Raw genomic sequence first — 16,666 nt, 5'->3', positions numbered from 1 at the left:
GTCTCTGTGGGATCGATACTTGGACTGTTCGTCCATTTACTATAATTTGACCTAGTTCGCTTGCTAGAATTAATCCCAACCGAATTTCGCGGTCAAGTTTTTGGCGCCGTTGCCGGGGACTATTTATTTGATATTAGGATAAATTATTCGTTTGAGACAAGGCTTTTATTCTTAGTTTTAAATATTTCATTCTTTCTTTAGCTTTTCATACTCTTTTGGAGCTTAAATCTTGCACTTTAATTTTTGATTTCAGGGGTTAGCTCGTGTTATATGAGCCGTGCTCAAGACGTCAGGAATCTAGTACCACTTGATCTTGAGATTGAAAGCACTCTCCGCAGTATCCGCAGAGCTCGAAGGAACAACGACTCGACCCTGGAGTTTGAATCTGAATTAGACGGTAAACCAGAGGTTGAGGAAATGGCCGGAGAAGAGGATAATCGTACGCTGATGGAACTTCATCGACCCGCATTCGGAGGTTGTGGGTCTAGTATTGTGCATCCCACAATACAGGCTAATACATTTGAGCTTAAACCGGGCATCATCCAGATGATCCAACTTCAAGTCAAATTTGGAGGATCACCTTCTGAAGACCCTGATGCACATCTGGAGAACTTTCTGTCAATCTGTGACACAATCAAATGCAATGGGGTGAGTACTGATGCCATTCGACTCAGATTATTTCCATTCTCCCTACAAGGAGAGGCTATGGAGTGGCTTCGAGACCTTCCGGCTGGTTCTATCACGACATGGGAAGGATTGGTCGAGTTCTTTATGCACAGGTATTTTCCCCCAACTAAGATTACACAGTTAAGAAATGAAATTACATCATTTAGACAGAGAGATGGGGAATCACTGAATTCAGCATGGGCGAGGTTCAAGAAAATGTTAAGGATGTGCCCGAGACATGGCTTTTCAATAGGCCAACAGGTTGAGACATTCTATTATGGAGTAGACCCTTCGGTGAGATCTATGCTCGATGCGGCAGCAAACGGAAGCTTGTACAGGAAAACGCCAACCGCAGCGCTCGAAATCATATCTAATATGGCAGAGAGCAATGTGGGTTGGCAAGACAACCGCAGGGAAAAGAAGGTAGGATTTCTAGAGATGGATGCTCTGACAGCAATTACAGCGAAACTTGATGGATTGACGCATCAGATGGCACAGTTACAGGCAAATAAATCAATACCAGTCAAACCAGTGAATCAGATTCAAGGAAGTGCTGAAATGGTTGGTGGTTCATCTAGTGACATGCCATTCATGCCAGATATGTCTTGTGAGGGGATACAGTGCTTTGGAGGGGACTCGGTGAATTATGTGGGAAACCAAGGTCATCCACAATACAATCCATACAGTTTTTCATATAACCCCGGCTGGAGGAATCATCCGAATTTTGGATGGAGGCAACCTGAAACTTCTGTTGAGCCACTACAGTTTAATCCGCCACAACATCCTACATAGCAAAGACCTCCTCAACAACCACCTAAACCGCCGCAAGGTGCTGGACCTTCGATGCCACCCGGTTTCAAGCCACAGGATAGCAAGTCGAATCTTGAGGACATGCTTGCCAAATACATCGCTGGAAATGAGATGAGATGGCAAAACCATGATGCCATGATGCAAAGAGTGGAGACGCAACTAGGGCAGTTAGCGACACAAATGGCTACACGAGCTCCGGGTACACTACCTAGTGACACGGAAAAGAATCCAAAAGGTGTCAATGCTGTCACGGTGACGTCTCCCATAAAGCAGGAGGTGGTCGATGTTGAAAGTGATGTGAAGGAAAGGGAACCAGCAAAGCAAGGGTCAAATGCCGTAAGGGAGAAAGGTAAGTCTCTGAACTCGAACTCGAATATTGATATTAAATCACTCCCATTTCCCCAAAGAGCAAAGCAACTGCAATTGGATACTCAATTTTCAAAATTTCTTGAGATTTTCAAAAAGTTGCATATAAATATCCAATTTGCAGAAGCTTTAGCTCAAATGCCCTCATATGCCAAATTTCTTAAAGAGATTTTATCAAACAAGAGGAAATTGGTTGACTTTGAGACAGTTAAGCTTTCGGAGGAGTGTTCTGCGATTTTACAAAATAAACTCCCTCCGAAGCTTAAGGATCCAGGTAGTTTTTCTATCCCTTGCACTATTGGAACTTCAAATTTCAGTAAAGCTTTGTGTGATTTAGGTGCAAGCATTAACTTGATGCCATATTCATGCTTTGAGAAACTGAAAATAGGTGAAGTGAATCCAACTACAATTTCCCTACAGTTAGCTGATAGATCGATTAAATATCCTAGGGGAGTTGTAGAGGACGTGTTAGTTAAGGTTGACAAGTTCATTTTTCCGGTCGATTTTGTTGTGTTGGATATGGAAGAAGATCGTGAGATTCCCCTTATTTTAGGAAGACCGTTTTTAGCCACTGGGAAAGCACTGATAGATGTACAAAAGGGTGAGTTGGTGCTGAGACTGAATGATGAGAGTGTGGTGTTTAATGTTTTTCAGTCCATCAAATATCCTAATGATACATCTGCTTGCTTTTTAGAATTGATGCTACGGACGAGTTTGTTGAGTGTGTTTTACAGGAATTGATAGGTGACGATCCTTTGGAGGTCTGCTTAACTCATTCATCTCCGCAAAAATTGGGAAATCAAGAGCTTTGTGAATGTATCTCCTATTTGGAAGCAGGCAGACCAATTTCAAAGACGGTAAATTCTAGGATTGAGGAGCTTGGGCATGTCCCAAGACCGTTAAAGTCATCCATCGAAGAATCCCCGATCCTAGAGATGAAACCTCTTCCTTCGCACTTAAAATACCTGTTTTTGCTTGATAATGATAAATTGCCAGTAATTGTTTCATCTACTTTGACAGGTATGGAGGAAGAGAAGCTGCTGCGAGTCTTGAGGGATAACATCAAAGCCATAGGTTGGAGCATTGCAGACATTAAGGGGATCAGATCTTCTATGTGTATGCATAAGATTCTGATGGAGGCCGATCACAAGACGTCTACTCAACCCCAAAGGCGTCTAAACCCAGCCATGCAAGAAGTGGTAAAGAAAGAGGTGATTAAGCTACTGGACGCAGGTATTATTTATCCGATTTCTGACAGTAGGTGGGTCAGTCCAGTCCAAGTCGTTCCAAAGAAAGGTGGGATCACTGTTGTGAAAAATGATAATAATGAATTAATTCCCACGAGAACTGTTACAGGGTGGCGTGTTTGCATCGATTATAGAAAACTTAACGATGCCACCCGTAAAGATCATTTCCCCCTCCCGTTTATTGATCAAATGTTGGAAAGGTTAGCAGGCCATTCTTTTTATTGTTTTCTGGATGGTTATTCGGGTTATATGCAAATTCTCATCGACCCTGAAGATCAGGAGAAAACCACTTTTACTTGTCCTTATGGGACATTTGCATATAAACGGATGCCATTCGGTCTATGTAATGCACCAGCAACCTTCCAACGATGCATGATGGCAATTTTTCATGATATGATTGAGGATTTCATTGAGATATTCATGGATGACTTTTCTGTATTTGGCTCCTCGTTTGATACTTGTTTAATTAACCTGTCTAAGGTTTTGGAGAGATGTGAAGAGTCGAATTTGGTCTTAAATTGGGAAAAATGTCATTTTATGGTGAGAGAGGGAATAGTGTTGGGGCATAAAATTTCTGAAAATGGGATTGAGGTCGATAAGGCAAAGATTGAAGTAATTGAGAAACTTCCAGCCCCAACCAACATTAGAGGAGTGCGTAGTTTCCTTGGGTATGCGGGATTCTACAGACGATTTATAAAAGATTTTTCTAGCATTGCCAAGCCCATGACTAATTTACTGATAAAAGATGTGCCTTTTGATTTCTCTGTTGAGTGTGTGCAGGCATTTCAGGTTCTGAAAGAGAAATTAATCACAGCACCTGTGATGATAGCACCTGACTGGGGGTCGCCATTTGAGGTGATGTGTGATGCAAGCGACACGGCGTTAGGGGCAGTGTTGGGACAAAAGAGAGACAAGTGCATTCATGTCATCTACTATGCTAGTATGACATTGTCAGCCGCCCAACTAAACTATGCCACCACAGAGAAGGAGCTTCTTGCTGTTGTTTTTGCTCTGGATAAGTTTAGATCGTATTTAATAGGGAGCAGAGTTGTAGTGCACACAGACCATTCAGCCTTGAAATACTTAATGTCTAAAAAAGATGCAAAACCAAGGCTAATTCGTTGATTCTTCTTCTGCAGGAATTTGACTTGACGATAATCGATAGGAAGGGCACAGAAAATCAAGTTGCTGACCATCTTTCACGTCTGGAGAATCACGTTCAAGGTAATGATTTTATTCGCGACGATTTCCCGGATGAACAACTCTTTGAGATCACCAATCTACCGTGGTATGCTGACTTTGTTAATTATCTATCAAGTAAGTTCATTCCCCCCATTTTACATATCAGCAAAAGAAAAAGTTTTTCTCAGATTTAAAATACTATTTGTGGGAGGACCCTTATTTGTTTAGAATATCTGCAGACGGTATAATTCGTAGATGCATTCCCCAAGAAGAGGTAAGTGAAATTTTGTTTCATTGTCATGCTGGTCCGGCTGGAGGCCATTTTGGGGAAACTAGAACTGCGTCCAAAGTCCTCCAGTCTTGTTTTTATTGGCCTACTTTGTTTAAGGATGCGCATGAATATGTCACAAAATGTCCAGATTGTCAGCGAACATGTAATATTTCTAGGAGACATGAATTACCTCTCAATAACATTTTTGTGTGTGAATTATTTGATGTGTGGGGTATCGATTTCATGGGTCCGTTCCCGGTTTCTTTTGGGAACAAATTTTGGTGGCTGTAGACTACGTGTCTAAGTGGGTGGAAGCAAGTGCATGCAAAACTAATGATTCTAGGGTTGTCGTTCAATTTCTTATGAAAAACATTTTCTCACGTTTTGGCACACCTAGAGCCATTATCAGCGATGGGGGTACTCATTTTTGTAATCGTCAGTTTGACAGTCTGTTGGATAAGTATGGGGTCCGACATAAGGTGGCAACACCTTATCACCCCCAAACTAGTGGTCAAGTCGAGGTTTCGAACCGAGAACTAAAACGCATTCTTGAGAAGACTGTCGGTGCTTCGAGGAAAGAATGGTCTAGAAAACTCGACGATGCACTATGGGCATACCGCACCGCTTTTAAAACCCCCATTGGCATGTCCCCTTTCAAATTGTTATATGGAAAATCGTGTAACCTACCTGTAGAACTTGAACATAAGGTTTATTGGGCTACTAAATTTCTGAATTTTGATGCTAAAGCCACAGGTGACGAGAGAGTGCTGCAGCTAAATGAATTGGACGAGTTCAGGTTGGAGGCCTACGAGAATGCCAAGCTTTACAAAGAGAAAACCAAACGCTGGCATGATCAAAACATCGTCCCTCGAGAATTTGTGGTAGGACAACTGGTCCTACTATATAATTCTCGTCTGAAACTGATGCCAGGTAAGTTGCGTTCACGGTGGTCAGGACCATACACTATCACACAAGTTTTTCCCTACGGAACAGTGGAGATCACGAGTGCAACAACCGGAGCTTTCAAAGTAAATGGGCATAGGATGAAGGTTTATCATGGTGGTGCCATACCCGATGAGCCGACCACAGTGGATCTACAATATCCAAACTAAATCAAGGGAGTACAGTCAGGCTATCGACTTTAAATTTAGCGCTTACTGGGAGGCAACCCAGTGTTTATTTTTATTTTTCTTTCATGCTTTAGTTTATTTTATTCGTTCTAGTTTACTTTCTTTTTGTTTTTCTAGCATTGCTCGTGAGTTAATCTCAGTGAATGGTGGTGCAGGTAATTTATCTACTAGCGGTGGAATTTCTCAAGTGTGGGAGAATCTATCAGGGCGATCGGCTTCAAAACCACGAATTGACCAGGGAAGTGTCTGTACAATTCTTGCATCTTGTGAGCTTGATTGAGCCTCAAATTTCGTGTTTAGATCTATAGAATTGTACATGCATGGCATCACATTTGGGTTGGTTCGTATATTTTTCAAAAAAAAAAAAAGTGTAAAATTGGTTTTCTTATACCGAGCCTCCACGGACCCGCCCCCGGACCCCTACACGGGGTCCATTTACTTATTCTTCGAAGTGCCAATTTCCCGAGTCTGGATGGATCTCATCCCGGACCCCTACCCGGGGTCCGTGTTCTTCACTTTCGCGACATCACAGAAATAAAATCGCGCAGCCCCTCTTCCAAATCCCTAAAACCTCAAATCGTTTCCTTCTCTCGCACCACCGCCACAATCACCCACGCCGCATCTTTCACCGCCGGAACACCACCCTTCGCCGTGCTTTCATCATCGTCATCTTCTTTTTCCGGTAAGCGTGGCTAAGCCTCTTCTCCATTGGCGATTATCAGTGTTGGGAATTTTGCGTGCGGTAGAAGAGATTAATTTATTGCGAGATAGTTCGTTTATTGCTTGGGTCTTTGTCTTCGGTTTGCTTGGTTAGACTGCGGTGATTGATTTGGTTGTTTTATTCGGGTTGCATTCGTGAATTTTTGTGTTTGAGATTGGGTGAAGTGAATTGGTTGAAACAAAATGCCTCCTCGTCGACTGACTAGTAAGCGTGCACGAGGCGAGGCTTCCTCATCATCTCGCCGCGCCAGAGTAGAGTTTGACCCCTTCAGATTCACATCCCTCGAGAACTCTGATTGGTACTCGGCCCTGCATGAGAACGCATTGATTGTTGAAAAGTCTATCCACCCCCGGATTGATCACGAGGTACCAATTCGGGCTGAATTCGATAAGTTTGGTTGGGGATCACTGTTGGACATCATCGGTCCCTACTTCCCCGAGTTGGTATGGCAATTTTATGCCAACTTTGACGACAAGAGTACTACTGGACTGCAGCACATCCGCACTTTCGTAAAGGGGGTGCCTATCGAGTTTGATACTGCCTATCTAGCCACTCTGTTGAATGTACCAAATGAGGGCCCCCCGGTGAGTCATAATCAGCTAGACATGTTCTTCTCTGACATCACCTTTCAGATTCCCGAGGCCCGACATCGTCTGCAGTACTTCACTTCCCAGACCGGGTCTCGCTCGAGCGTCCTGCCCACTTCTCTCCCGTTGCTTGATCGCTTAATCTGTTATTTCACGGGAGCTAACATTGTACCAAGGAAACCCGGGAACAACGAGGTCAGAATTATAGATTTATACATTATCGATAAAATGTTGAATGGGTTGGGGGCTATTCCTGGGATTCCGGTGGCTTCGATCATACTCGCACATATGCGCTCTGTCGCACATATTAACCCCACCAAGAACAAGCGCCCATATGCCCCTTTTCCGATCATCATCTCCAGGATTTTAGCGGCCCACGGCATCGATCTCACCGGCGAGACGTCCCTCGCCCCCACTTCTACACAGATGCTCACCCCTCAGGCTATGCAGGGGATGTATTTCATTTTCAGGCAGGGTGCGTGGTATCGGAACCCTGAGAGTCGACATATCGACCATCATCCCCGTGACCCACCGGTGCCTCCCCCTGCCATCGATGACCGCGCCTGGGATGCCCGTGGGGAGGAAGAAGCGGCATTGGATGCCCGAGCTGGCCCTAGAGCTGACGTACCCCCTAGACCGCGCAACTCGCAATCCCGGCGCCACTTTTACTCATCCGTACTCGACTGCATGGACGACATCCGAAACCGCTTAGCTCGTATCGAGCAACAGTCTCCCGACGCCTATGCCCCACCCTGGGAAAGAGCTACGCTCGAGGCATTCATGGACTTAGAGTTGGGATCCGAGGACGAGCAGTAATTTATTCTGTTAGGATGTGTGGAGGATCTTATTGTTTTTTCTAGATTTCGGCCTTTTTATGTTGTTATCAACGTTTTCAGACTTGATCTTTATCGTTACTCTTATTTGAATTTTGATCGTGTGTTTGTGTGTTTCTCCTATTCCTTTGTACGTTTCCTTGTGTATTCGATGTTGTGTTTTTCAGGAGTTGTTGATTTCTACCACATTTTCACCACTTACTCGCAATTTGTCCAGGGAAGTGTTTTTGCTTTAACTGTCTTGATCGTTCCTTTTCTATTGCTTTACACTGAGGGCAGTGTCGTGATCAAAGTGTGGGGGTGGGTCAGCCTTGTTACACATCGTTGCACAACACTTAACAACACTTTTCACGTAGAATGGAACTATTTTTAGACTAAGAACTCTTGTTTCACTTGATAATCGGATTAATTTGTTAGATTTTGGATCACCCGGAAAATTGGTTCATGCCTAGTATTGAGTGAGAGGAGTCGTAGTTTCAAGGAGAGAGTCTAACATGAACCAGTTCTGTATCAACATTTTGTTCAATGCACGTGGTCAAACTTTTACTCATTGATAGTGAATTGGTGAAATGTGAACTTAAAAAAAATATATATATATATATATAGATTAATCGAACAACGATCCCTAGAACTTGTCTGATTAGCCCTCGAAGTGAAAATACGAACGATGGTGACTTAGGGATGATTTAGGCGATCTTTGGACCGTTTGAGCCTTTCAAGCCTGACCGATACATCATTCATTGCCCTAGTAACCCCTTTTGAGCCTGGAAAAAAAAAATCGAATGGTGTGTGTCAATGACACACAGTCAGCCCCCATTCGTCAGTTATTCAGTGTCCCACATCAACTACCTGAATCTTAGCCTATACACTTTTTCCTACCTACATGTGAGAGAAATAAAACTCCTGTGCACATTGGAATGTTTGAATTACGCCAATGGATCGAAGAATTGAGTGAAGGAGTCGATGAATTTTTGTTCATGTGAACTTCAAAAAAAAAAAAAAAAAAAAACTGTGGGTGAAAGTTGGTGGACAATGAGAAAGAAAATGAGACGCTAGAGCTCTGAAAATGATGAAAAGATAGTAACTGTTGACGAGTCGAAAGTTGAATGAATGTGCTACAGGAATAATTTTTATTGTATCTCACTTTTGATTCCCCTATCTTTTATTTTAGCCGTGAGCCTTGGCCTTACGTTATAAGCTTGAAAAGACCTATTAACCAGGTCATTGTCGTTCAACATTTAGTAGAGAGGGGTATGAAAGTCAAGCATATGGGGCGTTTCGATAACAAATGAAAATAAGTGATCATGAAACCAAGTAGCTGGAGATGAGTACGAGTCAGACTTACACACTACACACATCTTGGTCTGTTGATCCTGACTGGGTAAATGTTTGAATCTTGAATTGCAACGAAAACGAACCTTGTGATATGCGAAGTGTGATCTTTTGACCGGGGGTGAAAGAGTTTAACAAATTGAGAAGTTTTGATTGTGGTACTTGAGTTCTGAATCTGAAATATTTTCATCTTTATTTATTGTCTAATTTGTTCGAGGACGGACAAGGGTTAAGTGTGGGGGAGTTGATAAGCACGAATTATATAGCATTTTAGGGATTTTATTTTGTCGTATTCGTGCATATCTGGCATTTTTATTCCGAGTTTTGCGCTTATTTCGTCTCATTATGGCTGTTTGCAGGTTTGACCAAAAGAGGGTGAAAACCAAAGAAATGAAAGAAAAGTCAAACCTCGCAACGCCACATCAGAAATACCCGGAAAAATAGGGGAGAAAATAAAGGCTTTGGGAAACAAAGGCCTATACACGGACCCTGGAGACAGGTCCGTGCCATTCAATTGCCAAGAACCCAACTTACAGTGTCTGCACGGACCTCCAGACGGACCCCTCTCCGGATGCAGGCACGGGGTCCGTATGCGCAATATCAGATCGAGATTTTGGCGAAGATTTGCTCGTGATCTGGAAAGGAATAAAAGGAAAAAAAAAACGAGACAACGAGGAGGGGGGGTTTTTTTTTGAGAATTGAAGGGAGCCGACTTTTAGAGGAGAAAAAAAAAAGGGCGACTTTGGGACTCTTGAAGACGGCAAAGACTTGGGAGAAACGAGAGAAAAAGACAGTGCAATTTACACGCAAGATCCGCGCACCATCATTGAGATTTCTCTTCTATTTTATTTTCTTATTTTTAGACATGAATTCAAACAATAAATTTGATTTTAGTTTTGAATTTATGGAGTAGTTTTTCTTGTGATCGGGACCACGATAGGGACAAACGACTGATTTGGTTTATTCGTTGGATCATTAAATTCATCAGTTATTTCATGTTATTGATTAATGTTTGCGTAATTTTCGTGCTTTTGATTTGGCCAATTAATTGCATGTTTGTTGTTCGATCTTGACTCGAAAGGGAATAGATTGGAATTAGCTTCAAAAATATTAATCAACACACAGTTAAACCGACTAGAAATAGTATTCGGTTTCAGTGTGCGATTTTAGGTGACAGCTGTAATTCTATCGTTGATGCATGCGTTTTTGTTTAATTAAATTCAATTAGAAATATTTGGACTGTTAAATGAAAATAGGATTATAAATTCTAGAAATAGATTTATAATTAAATTAGAGGATTACATCGTGACTACGAATAATTGCTAGTCGAATAATTCTCGTGCTTGAATTTGATCAGAGTTTGTTACCGTTGTGTGCTCCCGGTCATTCTATTTAAATTTGAAAAAAAAAACCCCAAGTTCCAAGCTTCTCTGGTAATTGATTTAGTTATTAAATTAGAATAAATTCATTTAAAAATTCACTTAGTTGAAATAATAATCAATCGCTCGTTCTTGTTTGCCTAGATTAAATAAAATAATCGAATCTTAGTAATTAAATAATAGTCTCTGTGGGATCGATACTTGGACTGTTCGTCCATTTACTATAACTTGACCTAGTCCGCTTGCTAGAATTAATCCCAACCGAATTTAGCGGTCATTAGCGTACAGTACGGTCCCTTCAACACATATATCCCGATCGAATCTGCAACTATCGGTATATCGAGAGTTGCATATGAATTCGATAACGATGCGATTTATCTTTGAGTACTAATAGTGACATGGTATGTGTGACTAGGAAAACACCTTTTCCTAAAGCACATTTCTTGCTCTGGCAAGAGACTCCTTGCACTATTAACTCATCGGATCACAGAGGATATCTTCACCCATAGGCAAACGATGAATTCCCGACTACAATGCATTTGCTCCTACGTATTTCGAAACTACACCCAACCTCGTCACTTGATGACCCTCGATGGAGTCGGTAAACAGATCAAAGTGCATGCTAGTACGTATAGCCCCTACCTTGTCCCGGATCAAAGGACTAATTGTGTACAACCATAACTGCGGACTATTCCACTCGATAAGTGGGAACCACTTGAATAGTCCGAGGGAGGGTTGTTCAGTGCATTATCATATGATCACCCATCTGTGTGAATGGACATCTGCATGCCCTTGCCAACGAAACATGGCGTTTACATCACAGATGTTAGTCTCAAGCTCAAGCGACATTTATCCTTGTTTTAGGCTGCTGATTCGACTAGCAACCTATTTAGAATATACGGTACACTTCCTAATGAGTTCCATGATCTTACGTTGCGACGCAGACCTCATAGTACCTATTGTATATTCAAGGACTTTATCTATGCAGCTTGTATGGGTATACAGATAAAGTATAATACCATAATCGAATAAAATCGTAAAATATTATTAAAATAAAGATTGTTTTACATTAGAGACAATAAAGCCCGAGCCACAAGTTGGTTTGCCGGACACCTACTCTAACAGATAAAACTCACAAGAGGTATAGCTAGAGACTCGATGGCTGCAAGGGTGGTGCTGGTTTGTGGGCAAGGACCGTCCTTAGACGAAGGGGCAACAAGCTCATTCTTTTGCCAACCAAACATTATTTTACTTTTCCATAATATTCAGTAACCAAGAATCACAAAACAGGAAGTTTTAAGTCGAGAGTGAAATGATTTACCAACATTTACTTAACCAAAGTGACAGGACCATGCTATCTTGTTTTAATTTATTTCGAAATGATATTATACACACACACACGTAAATGATGGCGATGCGCTCTGTGTTGAAGAAGATGGAGGCTTATGAATGAAAACTGTGCTTGCGAAATGGTGAAGTCTGAGCTGACAAAGACGCTTTTAATCCTCCGGCAAGCAGCCCCCACACCACCTTGAACTTGCTTTACATGCAAATATCGTAATAAGATTGCTTCTAAGACTAAAACTATCAATTGCTATACTAATTCGTTGGAATAGTTCAATCAAGTCAAATTCAATTGTTATGAAAAACGAAATCAGCAGACTATGGAGGGGGCTTTATCTGTTTATGTTTTGCTCAAATCATTTTTGATTCTAGATCACAATCAATAACATTTATAAAATATGCAAAGCTTTGACAAAACCAATTCCTGAAGACCTATATATGAAGTTAAACCAAACACAATGGCAAACAGATTCCTATTGGTAATTTATATTTGTTCTATTATAACATTTTGAAAATATAGGATGACTGAATGCACAATGAACCTTACAAATTTAACTAATAAATAGGTTTTGAGTCCCAAATGAAACATTACAGAACTTACGAAAACCCACCACCAAAGAGTGAGAATGGATATGGTGGTGTTACACTACCATTCTCCCCACCAGCTAGTTCTTCGAGAAAACCCGTGATCACTCCGCCCCCGTAATTATACCCAAAATCATTATTTAACAGCGATGAAACCGCCACGGAACCACCACTCAATGAACTAGGAAAAGTGGCATCATGACGTTCTTGACTAATTATTGGCAAATGATTTGACCCTTCAGGGTACGACATCACGAGGCAATCTGAAGAAGAGATTGGTCCTGTCTCCTTCATTGTATTACCTTCATGATCTTCTTCACCATTGATTGATGAACTTGGCATAGCCATTTCTGATGAATTCGAAGAATTTGCAGTGATCAAAACCTTCCTCTTCCTTTCATTGTTTCCAGATGTTATCTGTTTCAATTTCCCTTTCTCCAGCATCATTCGAGGTAATATCCCTGGGTCTTCCACTACTTTGTTCAAGAAAGTCATCATTTGTTGAGGTCTTCTCTCGGTCGCCTCAAGCCTCCGGTTCATGCTTTGAAGCTCTTGTTCTAAACTCCTCTGCTCTTGCTTTAATTGTGTGATCTCCAATACAAGCTCCTCCTCTTCACCATCTTCATTTTTGTGATGTGATGAGAAATTTTTACTGCTGTGCTTTCTCCTGACAATGTTGCTCAATAGCTGCGTTTGCCCACGTAAGAACCATTCATTTGCGAACTCCCACCTATCAGGATCGACCTTTCTAAAACCCTGTGGAAATTAAATACAAAATGAAAAAAAAATTTGCCCCAAAAATACAAAATGACAAGACAGCTACAAAAGCTCTAGAAAAAGTTAATGGCAAATCAAGTACTCAAGGTTTCGATATATATCTCGTTCACACAAAGCTATTTCTGTAAAGAAGGTTGATGTCACCATAAACATACACCAGTTTACTCAGAAACATTCCCACTTCACTTTATGTTAGTTCTCGAGACTTCACATTCTTGTTTCGCCGGTCGTTTGGCTCCAGTCCTATAATATCTCGAGTTAAAAATAGTTATATTATGCATATCTTTCAATTTATTATAATCATATTATAAATCATTTCATCGTCTCTTCCCACGAGTCATACAGTGTCTTATACAAGTGAATTCGAAAATTATAACAGTAAGGAAAATCGCAGGGACAGTTCTTAAAGCTCTGAAATTTTAACTAAAAACAAGGCAAACCCACAGACAGTATAGTCACTTGTGGATTCAGTTGGTGTACTTGTGTGATTAACTATAGTAAAGCAAGGGTCTGAGAATCGAATCTTGTGACTCGAGATAGACACTGGAATGCATCCAACCCAACCCGACATGGATTGGTTTTTATGTCAATCAAGACAGACAACTCATCTTAATCTCCAAGTTGACATACATACGATAGTGCTCATCTATTCTGCAAATTAACATCTATCCATTTGTTTATAACCCAATTTATTTTAGTTTTCTTCGTCCCTGTTTATATCTCTTACCAGGTCACAGAGGAGAGAAACAGCTCGATAAACAAGAACTATCTAACCAAAGTTTTAAAAAATTCAAATTTCGTACAACACTTTTCTAAAACAAATTTGAGTTCAAGAAGGAGAATGTGTTAATTCTTCTTTCCTTCTACTCCGAATAGCAAAACACCAAAGTTTTAAATGCCTTTCCTACTCAGAATTCCTCCACGTTGAACACTAGAACACCCATAATTTTTTTAAGAAATAGACAAAATCCCAAATACAAAACACAAAAAAAAAAAACAAAAACAAAACAAAAACAAAAAACTTTTAAGCCATAAATGTCCATTAAAAAAAAAACAATATGGATGAATAATTCCACCGAGTTCATACCAAATGCAAAAAATGAAATCTGAACGGCATTATTCAATCAACTACTCACATAGGTATTGAGCTGGCGCAAGAAGCTGGAGAAGTTGTTGTGCTTGAAATACACCGGCAAAATCCTCTGCGAAAAATTCAAAGGCTCCGAAATGATGAAACTATTATTGCCATCCCCCCATGTTATTAAACCATTCGTCGTCGCGTCGTTCACCATCTGATAAGTCTTAATCACAAATGGGGCAGCCACACCATTGCTATGACTGTTACCAGTATGACCGTCCATTCCATGCATAAATTCCTGAACTTCAATCCCACCAAAAAGGGATTTTCAAGAATCAGAAGGAACCCGAAAAAACAAACAATTTCTGCAAAACAACAGGAGAATCGAAAGATGGGTTCGATATCAATGGTAACAGGACACCGTGATATAAAGTGGAGAGCTCGGGGGCATGGGCCAGGGGATTCTATGATGCCAGAAAGCGGAAACGTGGAGCTCACAGGAATGGCCAAATTGGATTGATATTTGTGGGGATGAGAAATGGCATTTTTGCCTCTTATATTATATACATGAAATTTGAATTGCTATATTATTAAAAAAAAAATTACATAGTTATTACTCTCGACGATATTTGTAAAATCGGAAAACTTTTGATCCAACAAAATTCATGTTCTTATTTTGAGAAATGAATAAATATTTTATACATTTTGTCACAAATAAACAGAAAAAATCTCGTCGTATATAAATTTTTTTAATGATAAAAATTGTTATATTTTTTCTCTAACCAAAACAAGTTTCCTAAAATATTGGAACCAACCTTGAACATTCATTCTATGTTTTTAGTCAAAAATTTGTGTGATACAATCTCACGAGTCGTATTTTGTGAGACATATATCTTATTTGGGTCATCCATGAAAAAGTATTATTTTTTATGCTAAGAGTATTACTTTTTATTGTTAATATCGGTATGATTGACCCGTCTCACCTATAAAGATTCGTGAGATCGTCTCACAAGAGACCCACTCATTTTTTTAACACTTTATTTATCATTTTTATGAATAAAAAAGAATGCAAAGCCTTTAGATATCACCTGCCCGAATCTAGTTAAACTAATTTTCAGAGTTAAATTACGTGCTTTTCGTAGCATGAAACAATTGTATCCTTGGCATACTTTTACAAGGGATACAGTTGTCTTGGTGACCATGACATGATTGCACGTTTTGACTCCACTTGGATTCGACCAATATGTTATGTAATTCTATTTTTTAGTTTATTACAATTTTGATTTATGGATTAAAAAAATCTACATTTCTTTGGTCGAAGTCAAATTAACGACATCGTCATTAATTTTTTTTTTTTTTTGAAAATATATCACGATTAAACCTATATCATGAATCCCAAAGTAGAATAATATTTTATTTTATTAAATAATACATATTTTTAAATACAATTACTTACGCATTGTCGTTCGTCATCCAAATGATGAATCACTATATTGGATGTAACACTCAACTAATAAGCATACACGTTTGGCTTAATTTAATAATTTGCATAAATCGATAATTAAAAAAAAAAAAAAAAAAGAGGGGGGCCATTGGATGAATTTATAGTGCTATCTAGGTTTCCATTTGGCAGCTAAAAACTCGTTTGTTATACGAAACTTACTTGTAAGAACCCGTATTATTAATAAATATGTTATGAAAAAGTAAAAATTTATGGTAAAAATTTATGGTTCAAATTCTCAAAATTTATCAAACTACACACTTTATAAAATTTTCTCTCTACTCAATTATGAATTTCTTCACAAATGGTGAGGCTATTTATAGAATTTTTTTACAAATAATCTAAAAATAAATTCATCATTACCTACATCATCACACACTAATTTTCAATATTTACAACTCTTATTTTCAACATTCAAATATTCAACATTCAAATATTCAATACACATGTTTTAAATATTAATTTTCAACACTCCCCCTTACGATGATGATCATAATGATTGTCTTCATTACGTGCTTTTATACTGCCTCGTTAAAAACCTTACTAGGAAAAACCCATTGGGATAAAAACCATAGTACAGGAAAAAGAGTGCAGTCGCGTAAACTCCCCCTCATGTTGACACGAACAATTCTTCACAAATTTCGTAGATTGCGCATGCCAATATTATATATGTGCTTTCTAAATATTGTCGTAGGAAGTGCCTTTGTGAAGAGATCTGATGAGTTTTCACTTGATTGAATGTGACGAACTTCAATATATTTATTCTTCTCAAGCTCCTTGGTGAATGCGAAGAACTTAGGAGGAATATGTTTAGTTATGTCGCTTTTTATGTATCCTTCTTTCATTTGAGCAACACA

At 39.7% G+C, this 16,666-nt stretch overlaps 3 protein-coding genes across 3 annotated transcripts; 2 read left to right on the top strand and 1 right to left on the bottom strand.

The window, feature by feature from the left end:
* Positions 1-270: 270 nt before the first annotated feature.
* LOC142532394 (uncharacterized) lies at positions 271-1,458 on the top strand. Its single transcript, XM_075638703.1, has one exon. It carries the CDS (start codon positions 271-273, stop codon positions 1,456-1,458), a length of 1,188 nt encoding a protein of 395 aa, XP_075494818.1.
* A 3,446-nt stretch (positions 1,459-4,904) lies between these two features.
* Positions 4,905-5,654, top strand: LOC142532393 (uncharacterized). The gene has a single exon (XM_075638702.1). The coding sequence runs from the start codon at positions 4,905-4,907 to the stop codon at positions 5,652-5,654; it is 750 nt and encodes a 249-aa protein (XP_075494817.1).
* A 6,688-nt stretch (positions 5,655-12,342) lies between these two features.
* Positions 12,343-14,801, bottom strand: LOC142533947 (heat stress transcription factor C-1). The gene is made up of 2 exons (XM_075640881.1): positions 14,367-14,801; positions 12,343-13,209 (listed from the first exon to the last, which is right to left on the bottom strand). Exons 1-2 carry the CDS (start codon positions 14,598-14,600, stop codon positions 12,466-12,468), a joined length of 978 nt encoding a protein of 325 aa, XP_075496996.1. The 5' UTR covers positions 14,601-14,801; the 3' UTR covers positions 12,343-12,465.
* Positions 14,802-16,666: the final 1,865 nt, after the last annotated feature.

This window comes from Primulina tabacum, chromosome 18 (genome assembly GCF_025594145.1).
Source record: "Primulina tabacum isolate GXHZ01 chromosome 18, ASM2559414v2, whole genome shotgun sequence".
Taxonomy (NCBI): Eukaryota; Viridiplantae; Streptophyta; class Magnoliopsida; order Lamiales; family Gesneriaceae; genus Primulina; species Primulina tabacum.
The sequence above is the reverse complement of the archived record's forward strand: the minus strand, read 5'-3'. Positions and strand labels throughout refer to the sequence as shown.